The 23,613-nt window shown below is 39.6% G+C and overlaps 2 protein-coding genes across 5 annotated transcripts; one reads left to right on the top strand and one right to left on the bottom strand.

Moving 5' to 3' along the window:
* The first annotated feature begins 224 nt into the window (after window positions 1-224).
* Window positions 225-11,107, top strand: GALM (galactose mutarotase). Of its 2 annotated transcripts, XM_026695963.2 has the most exons (7): window positions 225-1,012; window positions 5,254-5,408; window positions 6,468-6,674; window positions 7,087-7,168; window positions 7,773-7,914; window positions 10,240-10,414; window positions 10,960-11,107. In XM_026695963.2, the coding sequence occupies exons 1-7, from the start codon at window positions 823-825 to the stop codon at window positions 11,035-11,037; spliced, it is 1,029 nt and encodes a 342-aa protein (XP_026551748.1). In that variant the 5' UTR covers window positions 225-822; the 3' UTR covers window positions 11,038-11,107. The 2 variants fall into 2 exon arrangements, with proteins under 2 accessions (XP_026551748.1, XP_087787518.1); XM_087931392.1 differs by lacking the exons at window positions 10,240-10,414; window positions 10,960-11,107 and adding an exon at window positions 8,973-9,057 and having other exon boundaries at window positions 548-1,012.
* Window positions 11,108-16,808: 5,701 nt separating this feature from the next.
* Window positions 16,809-22,741, bottom strand: SRSF7 (serine and arginine rich splicing factor 7). 3 transcript variants are annotated; one of them, XM_026695964.2, is made up of 9 exons: window positions 22,675-22,741; window positions 21,586-21,766; window positions 21,320-21,496; window positions 20,409-20,483; window positions 20,231-20,332; window positions 18,487-18,540; window positions 18,080-18,115; window positions 17,444-17,485; window positions 16,809-17,121 (listed from the first exon to the last, which is right to left on the bottom strand). In XM_026695964.2, the coding sequence occupies exons 1-9, from the start codon at window positions 22,700-22,702 to the stop codon at window positions 17,067-17,069; spliced, it is 750 nt and encodes a 249-aa protein (XP_026551749.1). In that variant the 5' UTR covers window positions 22,703-22,741; the 3' UTR covers window positions 16,809-17,066. The 3 variants fall into 3 exon arrangements, with proteins under 3 accessions (XP_026551749.1, XP_087787548.1, XP_026551750.1); XM_087931422.1 differs by having other exon boundaries at window positions 22,640-22,741; XM_026695965.2 differs by lacking the exon at window positions 17,444-17,485.
* Window positions 22,742-23,613: the final 872 nt, after the last annotated feature.

Raw genomic sequence — 23,613 nt, forward strand, 5'->3', positions numbered from 1 at the left:
TAGCCCTTCCGCTCCCGATAAATGCAGTCCCAAACATAAAAATCCTATAATAAAATATTTAAAAAGTTTAATTTCGCACTCAATAACTATGCTACGTGATCGATATCCTTTCTCATTCTAAAGCGCATAACTATTTTATTCTACTTTTAAAATACCACTTTTTCATCTTTACAGCTTTAAGACTTGTGGACTTCAACTCCCAGAATTCGTCGTCCAGTTATGTTAGCTCAGGAATTCTGGGAGTTGAAGTCCACAAGTCTTAAACTTGCCAAGTTTGAAGACCCTTGAGACCTGGCTTTAACGTAGCAATCCGAAGAAACTACGAGTTCCATCTTTGCAATGCTTCAGTTTTTATCGCGACGTTCTCTCGGTTTTTCCACTCTCCACCCTGTAGTTGAATTCTCACCTCTGCGAATACTTCCGTATTAGTTTTCGAATTTTATATTTTGCATTGCAGAAGCGTAGGAGAGGGGTGTGAACGTTTTGAGGGAAAGTGGAAACAGAGGGACCGAGAGAACGTGGTGTGCGGGTTGTTCTCTTCCTGTTTACTCTGGAGGACATCTCAGGGAATTAAGTGAATTTGCGCTAAATAACCGAGGGTAGGTTGTGAAATTCTGTAGAAACGTCCTTGGAGCATAGGTTAGCAGCCTTCAGAAAACGTGCTTCTGCATGCATCACAGTCGGCGGCAAGTCTTAACACGATTTTTCTTGCCTCTCCACGTCAGCTGATGGACAGTTAATTGTGAACGGAATCCGTTTGCCCCAAATCCGTCTCATTTCCCCTTCCCAGTACTGGCTGCTGATCGCCGTCTAGCGCAAACAATGCTTGAGGTGAAGAAAGAAGCCTTTGGTGAATTGCCTCTTGGCGGAGGAACCGTAGAAAAATTCCTGCTCACATCCAACACAGTCAAAGTGGAAATCATATCCTTAGGCTGCATAATCACCTCCTTGAAGACTAAAGACAGAGGCGGAAAGTTTTCAGACATTGTTCTAGGCTTTGATCATTTGGAAGGTGGGTTTGGTTGAACTTTATAAGATTATTTACAAAGGGGAATTCTAATCTGCTTTCAGTTACCCAGGGGTCCCCAAACATGGCAACTTTAAGATTTGTGGATTTCAACTTCCAGCTATGCTATGCTGGAGACTTCTGGGAGTTGAAGTCCACAAGTCTTAAAGTTGCCAAGTTTGGAGACCTCTGAGTTACATCATTAATGTGTTTTTTTGAGGTTCCTCCTAAAGACTTAAACCAAGAGGAGGCCTGGCACACAGATTTTAGCAGTTTCTGTAGAACCAGTGACACTTGATCTCCAAGAGAAAGTTCCACCTATCTGTAGAGGCATAGGTAGAATTTGTAGCTTTGGTTACTAGATATATATTGCAGTAGATGTGATCAAAGATATTTTTATGGTGGGGAAGGGAATTCATAAAATTGAGTCAAGTGTGATTGAATACTAGATATGAGTCTAAGTGGAAAGAGGAATGAAACAAAACAGGGAATCCTGATCTTTTTAGTTATATTTCATTCTCATTGCATTTAAATCATTGAAGTTTTTTCACAAGTAGCTGCCTAATTGAGTTTGTTTTCATTTATGGAAGGAACCCAGCCCCCAAACTACTCTTTCCTTCACAGATGAGTAATTCAGGCACTCAAGTTCTTGTTTGGAAATGTTTTGACTTCACAAATTTAAGGAACATATAGCTGTGGTTTCTTTGTGCTTAGTTTCATAAGCATGTAGTAACATAATTGAGAAATTGAATTCTTCCCTTTACATAGTTCTCTCTTCTGTATTAAACTTCTCTATTAAGCCACATTCAGGGAACCGGCTAAAGTTTAATAGTAGATTAAGAATAGTAGAAGTGTTCCACTGCTGGTTGTCTCTCTGATATGTGCTGCTCTTTTAACAATTTTTGCAAGCTTACCTGAGGCGGTGTATGCCATATTAATTCAGAGTAGTTGCCATATGGCACAGACTCAACAGATAGTTAAGATTGCAGAAAGAATAATTCCAACCATAGAACACCTGTATATTGTGTAGGCCAGAAGGCGGGCTGAGAAGATACCTCCAGAATCCTCATATCCTGGACATAAACTGATTTAACTCTTCCTTTTGGGATGGTGCTACAAGGCATTGCAGGGCAAAACAACTAGAAACAGGGATGTCCCAAAGGTGCCTTTTCAAAAGGCAACTGGACTTTCTTTGTTTTTCATTGAAGACATATTGCTTCTCATCCAAGAAGCTTCTTCAGTTCCTTTTGAAAAAGCACCTTTGGAACTACCCAAAGGCCTGGATGACTGAGAATCTCTGTAGACATTTAGACACAGGGACAGGTTTTTCCCTCAGACTGAGGGAAAAGTTTATGTCCAAGATATGAGGATTCTGGAGGTATCTTCAGATACCTTCAGGCTTTGAAGAGTTTATATTTCTGCTAAATACCTAATTCTCACAGTGGTGTCTAATGTCTATATATATTTACCCAAGTAATATGGCTGTAGCATTATTATTTATCCTTGTTTTTATCCTTACATCTCCCTTTTATTATTATTATGATTATGATTGTGATTGTGATTATGATTGTCATTATTCTATTGCTTTGCACATACTCTGCACCGGAGACAAATTCCTAGTGTATCTAGTCACACTTGGCCAAATAAAGTATTCAGTTCAATATGTGATTTGAGGAAGTTGATATATGAAATCAAAGCCAGACACTAGTTTTACATTTTGGTTCCTGCAAGCTTAGAGTGGGAACTGCCCCAATTTAAAATGTAGTGACAGGTAAACCTTGAAGTTTGGTTGAAGTCCCATCAACAACAGGTGGTAAAATCACAACATATATTATCACATTAATTTACTTCAAAGACTATACGAGAGAACAATTTGCATAAGAGCTGAGTTCTTCTGAGTCAACAACTTCCCTTTGGATGAATTCAGGTCACAAATTGGTACAGTCCAGTTCTTTTAATTAACTATAGTAATTTTCACAAGTGTGTTTCATTTTTATAGGAAGGTAAAAGACTTCCCTGGTATCTTTAGCTGAGAGAATGCTGTTTCCCTTTGCATTCTAGCTATCCTAAACTTGAAAATTAGAGAAGGAAATCAAAGGTTTCAAATCAAATACAGTCAATTGTATTCACACTATTTGGGTAGCATGGAAATTATAGCCCAATACATTTGGATGGCTGTAGTAATTCTGCCCATCTTGGAAGTATGTAGTTATCAATCAGCAGTTCCCATATTGTGTGTTAGAAATGGGAATATTTCAAAGCCTAGTAAAGACTGAAACATGTATTGGCTAACTGCTGTTTGGAGTTGTAGTGATTAAATCCATGATAAGCTACATAGGTAGGTAAATATTTTTGAGGACCATAAGAAATGAAACATTATGAAAATAAGCTTCATTAATCATATCTGATGGAAGTAATCTAATCCATAAAAGCATATGCCAGAATCATGTAGTTAGCCTTTAAGACCCAATTAGATTGTTTTTCTTGAACCAGATTAACATAGCTACACTACTAGAAACAGAATTGTATTTTGATAATCTTTCTTTTGCAATGACTGTTTGGTAGCAACTTGGCTTTCCATTGCAAGAAAGACAGTTGCATTCTTTCATAATGATCAACAAATATACTTTTGTTTCCTATCATGTAAAAAGGAGGAAATTCCACTGTTTGTTACACTCCAAAGTGAGTTTAATGCAGAAAAGGTGCTCATTACTGTTCTTAAAATTATTCTAGCATTATTTATAATTAATACATAAAAGGACATTTTCAAAGAGAAGATTTCAAATGCTTAAAAATACTATTAATCTTGTAGACACCATTTATCTATTTTTTATAATTTTTAGTTCTAATATGGTTTCATAAAATAGCTTATCACAAAAAGATGTTATTGTTGTTGCTGTTAATCTTCAATTCAGAGTCTGGAACTTACTATGAATATGATTGATATGATATCTCATGCGACTCCCAACAAATTTGGGTTGGGAAGCAATATTACTGAGAAGATGATAGATGGCATTTTTAATCAATAGCACCAGATTGTTCCAACCCTGCTAGACTAAAATGGCTGTGCAGACACTATGGGAGATGGGTGTCAAACTCGCTGCGTCACGTTGCCATTCCAGTGTTTTTTCCCTTTGCGGAGCTGGGGTGGGCGTGGCCTGCACGTGACGCATCTGGCCTGCAGGCTGCCAATTTGACCCCTGGATAGTCCCTCAAGTAACCAGGCCTCAAACTATCACCTTGCATCACACCTGGAAGAAAACTGGAAACCAGAGCAGTTTATGAAACAAAGGTGTTACATGGACGTACCAAGGCATGTCCTTCACTCCCACACTTCTACATTCCAAACACATGCAGTCTCCAGGCATTAGGATAAAACATGAAGTGTTTACTTGGGCAGTTGGGGTTGCAATATATAATTGGGCATCATCAACAGACAGATGATATCAAATCCCAAACCAGCAAAGGAACACATCTAGCAGTTTCAGGTATCTATTGAAAAGGTGAGACAGAATACAACCCTGTAGTATCCCGCTACAGAGTGATCTCTTCCCCTCCACCAACACCACTGGAATCAGTTCTGGAGAAAGGAAGAGAATCCATTAAAAAAAATAACTTCAAAACAAACTTGGGTAAATGAAAATGTGCTTTTTGAATAATTTATATTTTTTCTTGTTGCTTCTTTGACTTATGTATATAATATAGAGTTGCCCTTTGTCAAAAACATGCACTTCTATGTTTACCCCCCCCCTTTTTTTTTTTACAGAGGGGTACTAAATTAAGCTGAAAAAGAGTGGCTGGCCCAAGTATGTGGATCTGAACTCAATACTACAGTACATTACCAGACAGCGGGTTTCTCAATCATGACAGCTTTAAGCTGTATGGAGTTCAACTCTCAGAATTCCCTAGCCAGAATATTGGCTGAAGAATTCTGGGAGTTGAAGTCCACATGGCTTAAAACTGCCAAGGTTGACAAACGCTGCCAGTGTACAATCCAATAAGTATTAACTTCAGGGTAGAAGTTCTTTGCGCAGAGCTCTTTGCAGACATGGCACTGGTACCTCCATTGAAATAAATGGACATCTTAACAAAGAAGTACCTTCTTTCATAAGATATTGCTCAATTAAGATTTATTGGGTAACACACCAAGGAAAGAAATGCTCTCTCAAATGGTTTTTAATTTTGACTAGCTTTACACTAAATTCTAAAATGTATATTATCCTGCTCCCTTTTATTCTCTTTCTTAGGATACCTCAGCGAGCACCCCTATTTTGGAGCTGCCATTGGACGAGTTGCTAATAGAATTGCCAAAGGGAAATTTACAGTGGAAGGACATGACTACCAGCTGGCCATCAATGACGGCTCCAACAGTTTGCATGGAGGAGTCAAAGGGTTTGACAAGGTAGATCCGCTAGTGAAGTTAATGATAAATTAGACAGAAGGTATTATTCTGTTGTTGTTTTTTCATTGTGAGGAATAATCAAGCTGGATTTTACGTTGTTAGGCAATGGTGCCAGATACCAGTTTTTACAGGCAACTCTAGCAATACAAGTTGCTACAAATCCTTTTGATCAAAATACACACAAAATTGACATGTAGTCTAAACTCTTCCATGTCTAGTAAGGAAGACTAGTGGGAAGTCTGAGCAAAAGCAACTTCTGTCCTCTTACGCAAAAGCAAGGGAGACTTTTGTTCTTAGAATCTTGCCAAGAGCAGCAGCTATTTGTGGGGTGAAATTTGTGGGGGTGGAATCCCAGTATCCCCATTTACTCCTATCTTACTCTTCTATTCTTTGGCCAGTTGCTTATCCTTGTCCTTTTGTTCCATAGTTCTTATGTTCATTGAGAAGTCTTTGATAATAGACTTTATGAAAGGCCAGTTTATTCATTTCATTTCATTTTCACATTCTACATCATATCACCTTAAGGACTGGGTAGTTGAAAATCTAAGATTTTCTCTTTTGAAAATTCCTAGGAGATGATGTCAATTTGCTTGTCCTTGTTTATTAACATCGTCAACCCCCCGATTAATTAAATAGGGACTTCCCTTAGTTAAGCTATGTTGTGTTATCCTTTAGCAAGGCCTGTCTGTGTCTTCAACTGTTTGGTAATTTTATCTTTAAGAGCAGTGTCCACTATTTTCCTCATAAGTCTGGATTGCTATTACTGTTAATCTTCTCATTGTTCCTATCACCCATCTCCTCCCACTTATGACTTTGTAACTTTGTTGCTTGTATCCTTATGATTTATATTGTTTCCTAGTATGATTTGATTGCTTAATTTTACCCTATGGCTATCATTAAGTGTTGTACCTTATGATTATTGATGAATGTATCTTTTCTTTTTATGTACATTGAGAGCATATGCACCAAAGACAAATTCCTTGTGTATCCAATCACACTTGGCCAATAAAGAATTCTATTCTATTCTATTCTGTTCTGTTCTGTTCTGTTCTATTCTAGGTTATCTGGTTCCCTGAAATCCTACCAGATGGTGTCCGCTTTTTCAGAATAAGTCCAGATGGTGAAGAGGGATATCCTGGTGAGCTGAAAGTGTGGATATCATATACACTCAAGGATGATGAGTTAACAATTAATTACAGAGCTCAAACTAGTAAGGCTACACCAGTCAATCTAACAAACCATGCTTACTTCAATCTTGGAGGTCAGGTAAGTGTCTTTCATAACCATTACGGATATTCCCTAACCCTAACCATTTGAAGTTATTCTGGTGCTGAAGGAAGGGATTTATGGCTGGTCCTCCAAATTTGATAACACTTTCTTTCTTATAAGTGGTTTTGGGTAATGTAAAAAAAAGGCTTGGGAAGCACTGGTATAGGGGGCGAAGAGTTACTACATATCTGCCTCTACTTCTGTGATGAAGGTTGGAAGTAACATATTTTTCTTTATTTTGTTCTTTTTTCCTTTTTTATTCTTTTTAAGTTTAGATTGTATCAGATTTTACCATTGTAACAAACTTCATAATGAAAAATATATTAAAAATGAGATCCATGTCAAAACAATATTAATATATTGTCTTTCTGTATCTAGTATTATAGTATTTTTTGTTTTTATAACTCAGGGCTCATCCAATATCTATGACCATGAATTTACAATAGAGGCAGATTGTTACTTGCCATTGGATGAAACTCTGATTCCAACAGGTTGGTTAATCTGAGTGCCTTTGAAAGTGAAGCTGTATTCTAGGGAGAAAAATACTGGGCTTGTTATAAATTAAAGATCCTGCTTCCAAATTACCATTTAACAGTTTATATAATATGCTAACTAAAATTATGGGGGAATTGTTGAGATAATGACTGTCAAATTTATTGTAACATTATAGAAATTAGAACACATAGCCTGAGCATATACGTATATGTGTATATATATTTTCTCTTTGCTGTGGATCTGCAAAACTAGGAATGCAGTCTTTGGATCCCAGATGGGCAGATATTCAGCAGTTTTCCTTTTCAAAACAAATGCAAAAAACTGTTGTCCCATTTTAGAGCAGGGCTCTCAAACTGAGCCCATGGGCCAGATACGTCACATGTTGGCCATGCCTGGTTTAGTGAAGCGGGGGAAAGTCCCAATATGTCACAGTGTATTTAGTGCAGGGATTATTGTCTTTAACAGTAGCAACTGTGAAAAGCCAGCAGTCACTGTTATTTTTGTTTCATGTCCTTTCACGTTTTTATAACCATAATTATACACCTGAATATTTCAGTTCCTTTATATCCTCTTTTGACTTGTTCTCCTCTCGCCAATCAGGAAAGATCATGCCAGTGCAGGATACTCCCTTTGACCTGCGAAAGCCTAAAGAACTTGGGAAACATTTGCAGAAGTTTCAGCTGGATGGATTTGATCACAACTTTTGCTTGGTCCAGAGAAAAGAACCACATTTCTGTGCCAGGTAAACATTTGGTTTAATTCATTTATTCTCTATATGAATAGTTGTGAAAGTTTCACTCTAACTTTGCTTTATGCTTTTCTTTTTTGATTATTAATATACTGTTTTCTATTAAAAAAAACTACTAAATGCCAATTTAAATTCATTAAAATTCGAGTCCCTAACTCCAAAGGAAAAGAGGTAAGACAACAATACAGCAAAATTGTCAAGAGGATTAATTTCACTGTCAGAAAGTCAACAAGGTTATCAAGAGGTTAGAAGAATTATTTTTATCTGATAGAAGTCAGCAAAATCATAAATCTTGTATTTGCTATAATCACCACTATGACTTTATGTGAGAAAATGAGTATTCTGAACCAGATGTTAAATTTATCAAGAGCCGAGTCTGACATTATTCTGTTCCGCATTGAAATTGTCACTGGTGACAGCTCTGTCATATTACAATATAATTTGCTCCTGTTGGTTGGACAGAGAATGCTGTAAATGTACTGTAACATAGCCAAGCAATAGAGAGCTGCAGAGCTTTGGATTTCAAGGGGGAAAGGTATTTTGGAGGTTGCATGTGGATCCAGTCTGAATCCCTTAAACCAGTGGTGGCTAACCCTTTTGGGTTCCCATGCCGAAAATTGCGCGCGCTCATATACCAACACCCAGAAGGCAATGTGCATGCCTCTACGCCCCCTGCGCATGCAAGACCCCCCCATGCATCTTCTACACACCATTTCCCCCGGTGCATGCACACCAAATACCCGACATTCAGCTGTTGGGCAGGCAGCGCACACACATGCGCAGTGGGACTCTTCTGGGTGACCTCGTGTGCTAGCAGAAGTGGCTCTGCGGTGCCACTTCCGGCACGCGTGCCATAGGTTCACCATCACGGCCTTAAACCAAATGCACTTTTCCTGCTATTGAACAGCAGCCATCACATGAACCTCAGGAAAAGATGCCACTGTTTTAAGGAGTGCCAAGAAGTGCTATGCAAGGCTTTTATACTTTGACCTCCGCCCCCCCCACTTTACATACAAAACATGGCAGTTCTAATCTGCTTCATTTCCCTTTAGAATATGGATTTTAAAAAAATCAAGGAAGGTGGGAAACAGGTATTGTTTATTCTTATTTCTGTTCTTTTGATCACAATGATTTGGAATGTGTTAAAGCACTTATTTTTAAAATGATTCAGGATTTTGCTCATATTTTAACAATAAAACTAAGGATTATGTAAATAAGGCTCTCAACTGATTTTGAAAGAATAACTCCCATTTAATTCTGTTTGTGTCTGATGAGATTCATACCTACTTTATAATGGCAACTTTGGCCTGTCTCTATTATTTAAGTAGAATGTAAGAATCATAGGCTGGAAGGGTCCCCAGAGGTTTTCTAGTCCAATTCCCTGCTAAAGGAAGGAGCTCTTTTTTTTTTTACACAAATATTTCTCCAGTCTGTTTTTGAAAACCTCTGGTGTTGGATCACCTACAGCTCTAAGAGGCAAGCTATTCCACCGATTGTTTGGACTGTCCGAAAATTTCTTACTTCTAGTATCTCTAAAAAGTTTCCACCAATAATTTCTTGTCTGCCCTCTGGTGTTTTGCAGAGTAAGTCAATCCCCTTTTCTTTTGCGACAGCTTCTGAAGTATTGGAAGATGTCCCTGCTCAAGGGTTTTCAAATTTGACCGCTGTAAGACTTGTGGACTTCAACTCCCAGAATTCCTCTTCCAGTCATGTTAGCTCAGGAATTCTGGGATTTGACGTCCACAAGTCTTAAACTTGCCAAGTTTGAAGACCCGTAGACTAGACATACCTTAGCCTCAAGGCTCTTTATTGTCTTTGTTGCTTTTCTGTGCACTTTCCAGGATCTTAGCATCTTTTCTGTATCGTGGCAACCAAAACTGGACACAGTATTCCAAGTGTGGTATCACCAGTACAGTATAAAGCGATACTATCACATAATTTATTTAAAATGATGAATATACAGCTGTATTTTTGAAGAAAATTTAATTCTTAAATAAATTTTATGATCTCTTAAAATTATGCAATATGGCAATGTTTGTGGCAACAAATCTAAGGTTGCAATCTTATATCAAATCTGAAAATAAGGTTCATAGATTATATTTTAAAGGGCAACTTCTTTTATTTGAATTAGCACATCTTTCTCTAAAATCCAAGTATGAAGGAATGACCTCATTTTATCCCCCCCAAAAATAAAAGTTCAACTAAGACTAAGGCAGTTAATATTTCTATTTTAAAAGTGTAACATTTTATCAAAGACAAATGGAGTTTCTACATGTAGGAGTATACGGAAAATATCGTAACCATCTACTCTTTTTTCAGAGCTTATCATCCCCCTAGTGGCCGAATGATAGAAGTTTATGCAACTCAACCTGGCATTCAGTTTTATACAGGAAATTTCCTGGATGGGACTCTAAAGGGTAAAGAGGGCCATGTGTACTTCAAGCATTCTGGCTTCTGCCTTGAAACACAAAATTGGCCAAATGCCATCAATCAGGTACATTTTCTTAGATGTTATAAGAGAGTACATAAGTCTTGGACACCAATATATTGAAACCTTTGCCATTGGGGTATAATGGGTTGAGCTAATGAAGTATTGTTCCATTTGGAGCTAAGAGAAATCTTACATTGTCATATAATAGAATAATTTTTATATGCTACTACTCCCCCCAATTTTAAATTGCATTCAAAAAGTGATCCCTCCAGTTGAAATTTGATTCAACCTTCAAAGGAGAACCATGATTTCTCTATATCCTGACTAGCTCTTAATGCCAACAAATAGTAGATAGCCATCAAGCACTTATCCATTAAATGTGTCCATTTAGCCAATCTTTCCATGCAATTCAAGTTTGTTATTAAAAATGTAAAAAAAAAGGTTTTGTAAGAGATTACAAATATTCCAGTCATGTAGGAAATGTTTTTCACTTCAGACTATAGAAAGATTGGAAAAATTTCTGAGCTCTGATCACAAGTATTCTGAAGCTGTTTTTAAGATAATTGAGTACAAGTATGGTTCTTTTAAAGTGTTTTTTTTCTTTATAGCCTAATTTTCCAGATGTCCTGTTGTACCCAGGAGATGAATACAATACCACAACATGTTTCAAGTTTTCTGTATCTTAAATGAAATCTTGCTATAAGTTAATTTTGCAAAAATATTTTAAGTGATTAAAGAAGATTCTGAATATCCTAATTTTTATAGCACAAATTTCATAAAAGAAAACCATTAAAAAGGTAGTATTTGGATAAGTCCCCGCTTCATAGTAGACAAGTAACAACACTTAAGTTCACTCAACAGATTGAATATTATCATCTCTATCTGCGGTTTCCACCTTTTGATAGATTTTATCTAATATGACACCATGTAAATAAGAAGTGAAGTCCTAATTTAAAATCATGAAGACTTTCATTAAGGTGGTCTGTGGCAGTGTTCCTTGACGATGCAGGTATTACTGAGACATAATAATCTGATCGATTCCAAATGTGGGCTACTGTTGAGCAGTTTGGATAGTTAACATTGTATCATCACTTCTTTAATTCAACCATTCTCCTGTGAGCTGCTCTGAGCATCCAGGATTGGGAGGTGCTTCAGTCTCTGCATTTGTAGGCTGAGCCTGAATTGAGGAACGCTCCTCTTCCAACCACGTGACTCCTCCGTAGTGTTCCCCAGTTTTTGGTCAGCCTCGTGCGAGACAGACTGTTCTGTTCTCAGCTCCTTGGCTGAAGCAGGAAATTTTCGATTCTCTCAGCTCTCTCAATCAGCTCTAGATCAGCTTTATTTCAGGTTTGAATTACCTTCTCCTTAGCGCCTGCGCAATTGCTAAGATTGGCACTCTAGCCACTAAGGGGAAGTGCAGTTTTCGCCCACTAGGGAGGCGAAGGAGCGATCCTCACACCACCTCCCATAGCCAAAAATCCCCCCCCCCTCTCTGCCTTTAATTCGTTGCCGCTTTGTTTGTTGCTCCGTTTCACAGTGGTTTGTTTTTGCTTGCTCCATTCGAGTCGTACCGCGTTTTTCCCCCCCACCTTCGAACGCCGTCCTTTACTTAAAAGGAGAAAGCCTATTCTCTCCTTCCCTAGCCACCTCTGTAGGTAGAGCTTCGGCTTCGATTTGCCAGGTGGGGAAACGCTGCTGAGAGGCGCGACGTTCTAGTGGCCACCATTTTGGAGGTTCCCTCGTGGCGCATGCCATTTTGTTTTCCTCTAAATTGATATTGTGAAAAGTAACAGGCCCCCGCCTGGCTTTTCTTTAACAGTCTATTCCATTTGCTAAATTCTGCTTTGATTCAATTGGAACACTCGTTGGCTCATCCCCACAGCTTACTCCAGCAGCGCGGCAGCTGCACCCAGGCCTTGTGTCTGCCTGTGCAGAGAGGCTGCTGAAGGCCCTAGCCTTAATTTCCACCAGGCCTAGGCGTTTCGAAATTTGGCTAATTGGCTCTCTTCTTTATCCCAGGAACAGGGATACAATTATAGCAACCCATATATCATCTTAAATATATTATTGATTTCATATTTGACAGTATAATATTTTCATACTCACAATATTATCACTGAGGTACGACTCAATTGTTTTCACTTTGGCTACATATTCATCTCTCTACATAGATATATATATATAAAAGAAAGAAAACAAAAAAAATTATACTAAAAGGGGGATGTAAATATTGATCAGGGCAACCGTCCTTGCTGCAGATCGGGTCCTGGGCGTGCCAATCAATCATATTGATCTCTAACCTACTACTTCCAAATCATTGTAATGGCAGATGGTAACACCTCTAGAGGACCTTCTTTGAAGGCAAAAGCCAAAACCCATCACTTGCGCAAGCAGGCTAAGGAGACCTCCAAAGCTGCCCAGAGGGACGCCTTAAGGCGCCACAAGGCCCTGCAAAAAGAAATTGACGGGAGATCTAAAGAAGCACTCAAGGTGCCTCAGGTTCTTCCATCCTCCAGTCCCTCTACCTCTGCTCAACCTCCCCCTCCCCCAGATGTTTCCTTCTCATCCAGGCACAGCTTGCCCTCACAGGAACAACAGGCTCCAGTTCCTGGAACATCGGCCAGAAGGGTTCCAGAAGCCACCTTCACCCCAACAGCTGCTGGCCTCCGTCAAGAGGAGTCTCTCATTGAAGAGGTCCCAGAAAAGATAAGATCTTGGATGGAGTTGGCTATTCGCCAAGGGATCACAGCTGGCATCCAACAAGCTGTCAGGCCCATTCAGTTTCCGGTGGGTTCCAACCAGGAATCTCACTCGATGAGGTCCCTGCCCAGGTCGGAACAATATCTGGCTCAGGTACCCTTGCATAGGGAGTCCCCCCTTCAAGGGCGGGAGGAGGAGGTGGAAGAGGGGGAGGAGGAATGCGACCAGTTCATGGAACCACACGACTTTGATTTGGGGTCTATGCACTACAGCGAGCCCCTATCAGAAGTAGACCCTCTAGACAACGAAATGTCCGAGGACAAGGGGCTCTCCCCTGACCAGCCCGCCTTTGCGGGCCTCTTTAGGCCACAGCTATTCAACGCCACATGGGCCATTTTCTGTAGATGGTGCAGCAAAATTCAAATTAACCCAGCTTCCCCCTCTGTCACCCAGATTTTAGAATTCCTTTAGGAGGGACTTGATAAGGGACTGTCTCCTAATACACTGAAATGACAAGTAGCTGCAGGGTCATCAGTTCTTTCCTGTGAGGGTTTCAGTTCCCTCTCCCATCACACTCGCATAAGGGCTTTTCTCAGAGGGGCCACTAACCTATGCCCTCCAGCAGTGCACCGCTACCCCACTTGGGACCTTAACAGGGTCCTCCTCTCTCTCACCAAAGAACCTTTTGAACCTTTAAGGGAGGCAAGCCTCCAATTTTTGACATATAAGGTAGTTTTCCTTGTAGCCATCACATCCGCTAGGCGCATATCTGAAATAGCAGCCGTCTGTCAGACAGGACCTCTGTGTTTTTCATGCAGATCGGGTGATCCTCCGTCCCGATCCCACATTCTTGCCCAAGGTGAATTCAGCCTTCCATAGAGCCCAAGAGCTCATCCTTCCAAACTTTTGTCCCAGGCCATCTCAGGAAAGGGAAAGGCAATGGCACAAACTTGACGTAAGGCGCACTCTGCGAATCTACATCAAGCGCACGGAACCCTTCAGAAAATCGGAGGCCTTATTCCTCTTTTCAACCCAAAACACAGGGTCATAGGGTATCACCATCCACTGTAGGCCATTGGATTAGGGCGGCCATAGCTAAGTCTTATCAGTCCCAGGCCCTGCAGTTGCCCAGAGGCATAACTGCGCACTCAACTAGGAGTGTGGCAACGTCGGCAGCTTGGGCCACCCAGGCACCAATAATCGAGATTTGCAGGGCGGCGACTTGGGCCTCCCCATCTCCTTTCATCAGGCACTATAAAATTGACGAGTTTGCATCTGCAGAGGCTTCATTTGGCAGATGGGTTCTGCAACGGGTCCTTAGGGACCCTGAGATTCTGGACCAGGCGGAATCCCTCCTGTAGGACAGGCCAAGCTTTGGTATGTCCCAATCCTGGATGCTCAGAGCAGCTCACAGGAGAAAGGGCGCTTACCTGATACACCCATTCTCTTTGAGCTGCGAAGAGCATCCAGCCCCTTTTTTCCCTTCTGGTGGGACCTACTTTCGGCCAAGGAACCCCCTTTAGGTAATAGGGATGAGCACCTTCTTTTCCTCTCGTCTTCGCAAAACTGGGGAACGCTACGGAGGAGTCACGTGGTGGAGGAGCGTTCCTCAATTCAAGCTCAGCCTACAAATGCAGACTGAAGCACCTCCCAATCCTGGATGCTCTTCGCAGCTCAAAGAGAACGGGCTTATCAGGTAAGCACCAAAGCCCTTTTTCTGGGACAAGGATGCCATACAGACTTAGGAAGAGGCAGAGCCAAAGATGTAATGTGAATATACTAATACAGTTCTGAATGGTTGCATATATCCTTAATGCACTGCTAGTTTCAATATGGCTTAATTTTCTACTTGTAAATGGAACACAGTTCATATGGTGAATAGATACGCTGTAATATTACCTAGTATGCTTAAAGGGGCTTGAGTCTGATTTCTCATTAGACTTGCAATGAATCTTACAAAGCATATCAAATTCCAGCCATCAATGCATGATTAGGCCAGACCGCTTCCACAATAATCTCTAATCTTTTAAGTGGTATTTCATAGATGGCATATCCCCAGAAGGGTACAATATAAAGGTTGAGGGGAGAGAATCTACTACTTAAAAAGACCAATGGAATTCAGTCTCAATGCCAATCTAAAAATTGACTGAAGCCAATCTCGCCTTTACCAAATTGGTAAATTGGCACTTTAAATTGAATTTATTTTGGCATACAATACTGAGGTCCAGATTTATCAATAGTGAGACTCCCATGGATTTTGCATCACAAAGGGTGAGGCAGACCACTCCCACTTCAAGTGATTTATGAAGCAATTCATTTTTCAAATTGAGATTTGCAGAACTCTTTCACATTAAAAAAAAGCTCGATAGATATGGCAATATATATTCTATCACTATATGAATGTAGTATGAAATGCTAGATTGTCTGCAATTAATGGCAGTTTTTAGGAACAAAGCTAAAATGGTCTATGCAATTAATGAAAGAAATGAATTTGTGCCAAAGTAACTAAAGCAGCTTTATTTCAATAAAAAAGTTTGTTCTCAACACAGAAGGGTACTTCACCTTTTATAATTTATTCAGCTTATAGGAATACAGTGGCCAATAGGAAGGACTATAAAAATGGCAAGGAAATGCAATCAGACAACTGGGGAGATACTGTAGCCATGCTAAGCATTAAACTATACAGCATCCCTTAAAAGCATTGCAACTTATTTAATTCCCTTGCAAATTCCTGCCTTTTGCTGCAGAACCCCTGCAATCCTAAAAATGTATGAAATGTAGCTGAAGCCATGTGTCTCTTTGTAGAAATACTTGAATCAAAACATTGACACTGGGAGCATGCAGCATTTTGCCTTTAAACTCCAAAAGGTGCTTTGAGGCATATTGCTCCTTAAAGCAGATACAAGCAATCCGGGGAAACAGTATAGCTGTACTAAGATGTTGCATGTTACATGAATTGTTTTTATATTTCTTCCACCAAGTAATACAAAATAATTTTAGTAATCTGGGTTTATTCCTCATATTAAGAGGCTGTGTGTGTGCTACAGTGTGTGTAAGACTAGATCAGACTCAGATTTAAGGTTTCCCTTAGCCATAGAATCTCTGAGTGATTTTGGATCAATCACTTTCTTATTCCATTTAATTTACAAGGTTAATCTAGGGATGGGAGGCACCAATTTCATACTGAATTTCATGAAAAAAGATACAAAGAAAATAAAATGTGGAATAATACTTGAGCCTATGTTTTTTTCTGTAAAAGCAGTGTTTAACTGCTTAAATTCCTTACAATTTTGACAGATAACAGCAAAATTTCTCAGTGAATTCTGTACAAGGGACTAAATCTATTGTGTCTCAATATTTTGTTTTGGAGAATAATACTGCTCTTGCCCAAATTTCAAGATACCTTATCTGACAGAGAACAAGTACTTCATTAAATAATTCCAAACTGTGGCCAAGTTGCCATCTGAATTTATCTTGGGCTTGTCTTTAAATAATTAACTGTGCCTGGATAAGACACAATAGTATCCTGCAGTATGAATTAACAGACCAAATCAATCTATATTACAAAATCAGACAGGCAGCTTCCTTGACCCACCATTTCAAGTCGTTAGGATTGTGCCTAAACCACATAAGTCTTCTGCAGGCAGCTTAATAATAAGTTAATATACCCTTGCACAGCATTTGGATAACACTAAGTATCTGTTTGGAGTTTGCTTTTAACATGCACTTGAAATATTAACAGAAGCAAATAACATTATAACAAAGTTAGAAACACATTTTATTTCACGTGCCCATAAAAAGACACTTTTCAGATCATAGGATGTTGTTACATACAAGAAATTGTGCACTATAGTCTACTGTAGCAGCTTTTACAGATTTTACTAAAAGATCCAGGTCCTTGCTGCATTAACCCTAGAAAAGATTTTCTTCAGCGAACTAAATCCTTTTATTTCTCAATAAAGAAATCCCTTAAAATTACATAAACAATACTTTTCCTAACACGTTCTTTGCCATTCTAATCCATTCTTTCAGGACTGATACTTCTTCGAGGGCTTCCTGATGGCGAACGACTGGAAAAAAAAAAAGAAAAAAAAGGGGGGTGGGGGCAAGGAGAAACCAAGTCACAAGAAGTTAATTTAATAAAAAGTTTGACTAAATTAATGGATTAGTGTTATAATCAGGCCCATTACTACATCTAGGGCAATAATAAATTTAATCCTAATGCTTAAATTATTTGGGTTATTCTTGTGAAAGAACATGTTAGAAATCAAGTGGAAACCATGTAATTTTTAATGTGAACTACCAAAACAGAATTTCCACAATTCATGCACCCCCTTTCCCACAAGAAAGTATTGCCAAGCTTTCAAAGCATTCAAGAAGCAGCATACTTACCGTGAGTTAATGGAGAATGGATATAAATGGCTCATATCAAAACTGAAAAAGCAAGACTAAAGATTAAATCAAGTAAAATGCTTTTAAATACATTTCTAATTTGGATAAAACATCTAGATTTATTTTGCTTGGATAACTGTCCTTCAAAACAGAGATTTGATTATATTCTGCACTATAGCAGACTTACCCGCAAAGTTTATTCAGGGCCAGTTATTAACTCTATACCTTCTCAGTCTGACTATGAGCCATTTAAGTTTATTGTCCATTAAAACAATCAAGATGTGCTCAATGATTTAACATATGTAAGAACTTCCAATTTTGGAATGAGGCTCTGAATACTAATTCACACTAATAAAACTTGCAAAATGTTACTGTTATGTATCTAGAACTTTTTTTTTTAGATCAGGGGTATCAAACGTGGGCCATGCCCAGCGCGGCCCTGCTAAGGCAAAAACAATTCTGATACATCATGTTATACAGCCCACAATGCGATCGGGTTTGACACCCCTGAGTTAGATGAAGAACCTCACAATACAATATTCTGTATTCTCCACAGATCTATGCAGAGACCATTATAAATTACTTTTTCTTAGTTAACTAACAATATAAATAATTCAACCTATAGACTCAACTTACCTTCTCTTTAAAGATGGTGATCGTGATTTAGAGCGGCTGTTGAAATATCAATTAATCTTGATTAACATTTAACATACTAATTTACTTTACAGTCATGAGCCCTATTTTACAAAACGCAGGTTTGATCCGACTGTAAATATTTTGCAATGGTTTCTATATCAAACATTTGGAACAAAAATGACACTCCACAAGTACAAAGTTCATAATACAGTTGTCTTCATATTATAAATTGTGTGCATGTGCACATATACAAAGACAGGCAATTTTTTTTTTCAAATACAGCAAAATAAATGAAGAATTTGTTATTTTCAATTAAGCTAAACTGTCTAGCAGTGGTTCAGGGTTAGCTACCCAAAACAAATTTCGCATTTAATTGTTGCTGTGAATGTCCACAAATGGAAATTTACCTGCTTCTGGGCCGTGAAATGGACCTCGACCTGGACCTGGATCTTGATCGAGACCTGGATTAAAAAAAAAAAAAGAAATTCAATATTACAGTGTTCCAGTTCCTGAATATTCATATAGGTAGAAAATGTGATTATTCAGATTACTACTTGGGTAAATAGAAATATGTCATTAAAGCAAGATTCTACAGAGGCAGCTATAATATACAGGCAACTATTTTCCAGGAGCTCTTTTAGTTTAAAACAGCAAGAAACTGCAAATTTTAAGACTCCAAATCTATAGAACTCTCTATATGGTGTGTGTGTTCCCCCCCCCCCCCAAGTAATTTGGCAACAAAAGTATTTAATTCTACTCACTCTGTCACAACAGATCTAGTTGCTGTGATGATCCGGGACGTAGCACAAAGGTAACCCAGTCAGATAAGCAATAAGAGTCCCTTTATTATCTCCAACTTTGCCCCCAATGTCCAGGTTACCTTCAGGCTGGAGAAAAACTCCTCCACTAACAGCCTGACTAGAAAATTCAGTCCAAAACAAGGTACACACAAACTAACTTAAAGTCCAAACAAACCAAACTGAAGTAATTAGTTTGGCAGGGCAGGAGCAGGAATTTCAAACTTGAAAGTATGGCAAAACTCAATTGGGAAGATGCCATGAACACAGATAAGCCACGACAACACAGGAAAAAGTAATGTTTGCTCCCAACAGCTTGCTGCACGCAGCTTGCACTGTTCCCAGCTGCAGCTAATGAAGGGAATCAGGGTCCTTTGCTCCCCCATAAGCCATGCAATCCATGTTGCTCTCTTCTGTTCCTCCCTAGGATGAAGAGGGGGTGGGGCTAGGTCTTCCTCTGAATTCACTCTCCCTTGGACTTTGCCCTTCCCCACTTTTTTCCACAGCAACATAGCCACACTCCCACTCCCTGCCAACCATCTGGCTTCCTTCTCGGAATCTGATTCTGACAGGGGCATGACAGTTGCAAGGCTTCATATGGCTTGTTTTGTTGACAGTGACAGGTTCACTAATGATGCTCCATTTTTATGCTCCATTATCTTTCACTGTATCAGTGAAGAGCTTCTCACACCACTGGATGCTAGTGCTCCCTGCACCTAGTGATGATGGGTAATCTCTCAATGTGGCAATGGATGCTACTGATTTCCAGAGTATCTGGCAATTCCATTCTCATTATAAGCAATCTGATGAATAGTATAGTTCAGTACACTAAGAGCATTCAAAGCAGGAAAGCCAGCATGAACTATATAAAGTGAGCATTCTTAATCACCAAATTACTCCAAAAGCAAGCCACCACTTGGCTGAGCCAGAGATTCATCCTAACATTGCATAAATGACTTAATCCTTAACAAATGAATTTTGCACAAGATGCAAAAAGATCATCCACTAGCGGTAGAATCCTCAACCTATGACCACAATTGAGCCCAAACTTTCTGATCACATGACCCCAGGACACTGGATCATAAATGAGTCAGTTACCAAGCATCTCAATTTTGATCATGTGACCATGAGAGTGCTACAATGGCCATTAAGTGTGAAAGAGAATCATAATTCCCTTTTTTTCCCAGTGATATTGTAACTTCAAACAACCATTAAATGAATGGTTGTAAGTTGAGTACTCCCTGTACTATACATATTCACAATACTGACAGCTATTAACCTGATTTGCACGCATAGAAACATTTCAGAATTGAAAAACTTAAGAACTATTTTACAATCATATTAGCCAAATTACCTTGATCTCTTTAAAGAACCTGAACGGGATCTACGTGGCGATATAGATCTGGATCTACGAGGAGACAGAGATCTAGATCTGCGAGCTGAGATAGATCTGGATCTAAATGGAAATAAGACTTGGTTATACTATTCTTTGACTACTAAAGCTAGACTGTTCCACATATGTAAATGCTTACCTCCTGCCACGACTTCGGCTGCGTGAGCGAGAGTATCTTCTTCCTCTGGACCTTGAATGAGACCGAGATCGTGACCTAATTTTAGTTAGAGGAAAAAAATTAGATTATACATTCAACAATTAGCATGTGAGCCCTCGCTGAAGCCAAAACATCAGCTATCTAAAAATTAGTGTCCGTCAGTTGAAAAATTTAGGGCCTATTTGTCTTGAGTATTTTTACTACCTAATAAAGATGTTAAAATGTATAACATTTAGAATTACATAATAATATAAAACACTGTAATGTGTATTTAAAATAAACCTTGCAAGTTTGCAGGTCGACCCTCTTTGGCCCAAGGTCTAGCAGATCTAGACGATCTAGAAGTATCTATAGCCGATCGCTGCATCTAGGTGTTTTCTTCAATCTAACGACGATCAAACTGACAGCCAAATGAGCCAGGTGAGGCTTGATTGACGCAAGAAGATTTTTCTAGGTGGGAATGTGGTCAATCTGGTGTTCCTCTTTTTAAACCGGAGGGGGGCCCAATTGAAAGCCAAATTTACTGTTACGGCGGTCACCGTCTCAATTTTTCTGCCCTTTAAGAATAAGGTGAAGCTAGGTGTAGATGGCTCGAGGGGATCTGGCCTCTTATGCTGATCACCTCAAGGTCTAGGAGGATCTTAATTGTCGGATTTGCAAGGCGCCTCAGCATGAAATCATAAGGCTCGTGACATTCTGAATCAAGGCGACTGACTCAAACGAAGAAACCTGAAAGGTTTTGACCAGGTTGATTATTAACATATTAACATTTTAATACAAAATATAAACAAATGTAACATACCAATATTAATTAAAACATTTTAAAAAATTGTGATTTTATTTTAACCAAAACTACATACAATTTAAAAACAAATTACTCGTATCTTACGTACCTGCTTCTCCGACGACGACTATAGCGATGACAATCATAAGCATAATGACCTTTCTCGCCACATTCATAACATCTATCATTAGGATCAAATGGTCGTCGTGCTGGAGGTCTATCATAGCGAGACCTACGAGGCATACCAGTTGATAACTCCACTCTAACCCTGGAACCACAGATCACCCTAACAACAGCAAAACATTTCAGTCAACATACTAATCCCACTACAAAAATGGAAGTTATTTCACAAATAAAATTTGAATTCCTACGTACTTTCCATCTAGACCACGAACAGCATCTTCAGCATCCCTTGGGTCTTCAAATTCAACAAATGCAAATCCGGGAGGGTTTCGTGCAATCCACACGGTACGTAAGGGTCCATAGTAGCTAAAAGCCCTTTCAAGTTCTCCTTTACCAGCACCTGTTCCTAAGTTGCCAACGTATACTTTTGTTTCTGCAAAAATAGAAAACAGTAATTCCCCAAACTTTTAAGTCATCTTTAGGTTATAGTTCCAGGAGAACAAACATGCTGAATGGTTCCACTATAGTCGAGGACCCTTCTTTTACAATACAAGAAGGCTTCCAGATGAATTTAACCATGTTATCTGCTTCCTGTAAAGTGTTTCCTAGCACACTGGACACAGTAGAGTGGTGGTTTATTTTTTAGCTTTTGTGATCACCGCTGTGCTATCACCGCAGTCTATTTTACAGCAGTTTATTCGCCGTGCATTTGGCTTTATTTCCACCAAAAAGCAGAAGTAGCTGTCCTCCACTCACACACGGCGCTCCAGCCAACTACTCCACCCACTGAGGCCCGGGAAGCCGCTGAATCACAAGGCCAAGAGGGCGTAGCGGCACTCATGCTCCATCGCGCGCGTGCGCACTAGGCCACCACCGCTTCCTGGCGGCGGACACACACGCGGCTACTCCGTTGCAAGTTCGCCTGATGCCGCCGTTTCCCCCACCGTCTTCCTGCCCCGCCGATCACGGGCGCCGCCATCTTTAGCACCGCCTCCATTTTACCCGTACACCGATAGTAGCATTAGCAAAATAAAAAGAGAAAAAAAAATCAATGAAAAATCATCAAGTGCCTGCCTGCCTGCCTGCCTGCACTAAAATGTTCCTCAAGCAAACCAGCAGCGTATTTACGCCGTTAGGCTTAACAATTCCAACTCGAAGGAAGTTCGCCTCGGTACATCCAGAGAGTATAACATGTGCAAAATGGCGCCGGGTCATTTCCTAACGGGCCTTAACTTGATTATCGACACAGCTTGGTGTCGTCAAAAAAGTGAAGCTACCCCGCCTGATACGGAGAATAGATACAGACCTTCCTCGTACCGCGCTTGAACCCGCATAACATACCTCCGGCATAACGGCTGTAACGCGACATCCTTCCACCATCGGAAAAGAAAAAAACACAACTGTCGCCAAGCGCATGCGGGTTGCAGTCCTTAAATAGATTGCGCCGTTATTGCGCACGCGCACTATAATTGTGAGACCATCGCGGACTGGCAAGGCGGGAAAGAGAGTTTGTGTTGCCATAGTAACGTTAGGCTGAAAAAAGGGAGGAGGAGAAGATGGGAAATAGGACGTGACGCTATTTTAAGCGACGTTAGGGCCTCACAAAGAGTCGTGTTTAAAATATCGCCTGTTTTAATGTTAAAAGCGTTTGAGATGTACGGCTGCTATTTTTCAGTACTTAATACGTATTTTAAAAATCGTTTGAGGATCATTCGGGATTCTAGCAGACTGTAGAGCGCTAGAAAAAGCAAACAATGATTTTTTTCCCAAATTCTCTAACATTTATCAAAACCCTTACCTATGTTTAATTATTTGTTATCAGTGCCTCAAAAACAACACAACCCCGCACATAGTACCTGGAAGGGCGATCGCTAAACACTCTAAAACTGCGGACCAAACCCGGAAGAATTGAAGAAGAAAGCCAACCAAAGCTACTTCCTGCTCTTGTCAAAACGATATCCATGAAGCCGCCAAAACTCGAGATCCAGCGACGGGAAACGTAATTTCTACCTTTAAAAGTAATTATCCTTTCGAAGCAGCTTACACAACTCACATTCATCCAAAACAAGATAGCCAATTTATAATGAGGTCCAGAAGATAAACCTTTTAAAAGCTGGATCCTAAAAATCCGGGGCAGAAAAAGAAGGAATCAAAAAGGTAACCATGGAAACGGAAAGGCTTCTTAGTTAAATTCCTAATTGTGTTCTAAAACAGATGAAACGTGAAGTCCGCCGTGAACCAGTTTTTCAAAACGTTTATTTATTTATTTTAACCATAGAG

Source organism: Pseudonaja textilis, chromosome 1 (genome assembly GCF_049901715.1).
Source record: "Pseudonaja textilis isolate UNSWEBS1 chromosome 1, rPseTex1.2, whole genome shotgun sequence".
NCBI lineage: Eukaryota > Metazoa > Chordata > Lepidosauria > Squamata > Elapidae > Pseudonaja > Pseudonaja textilis.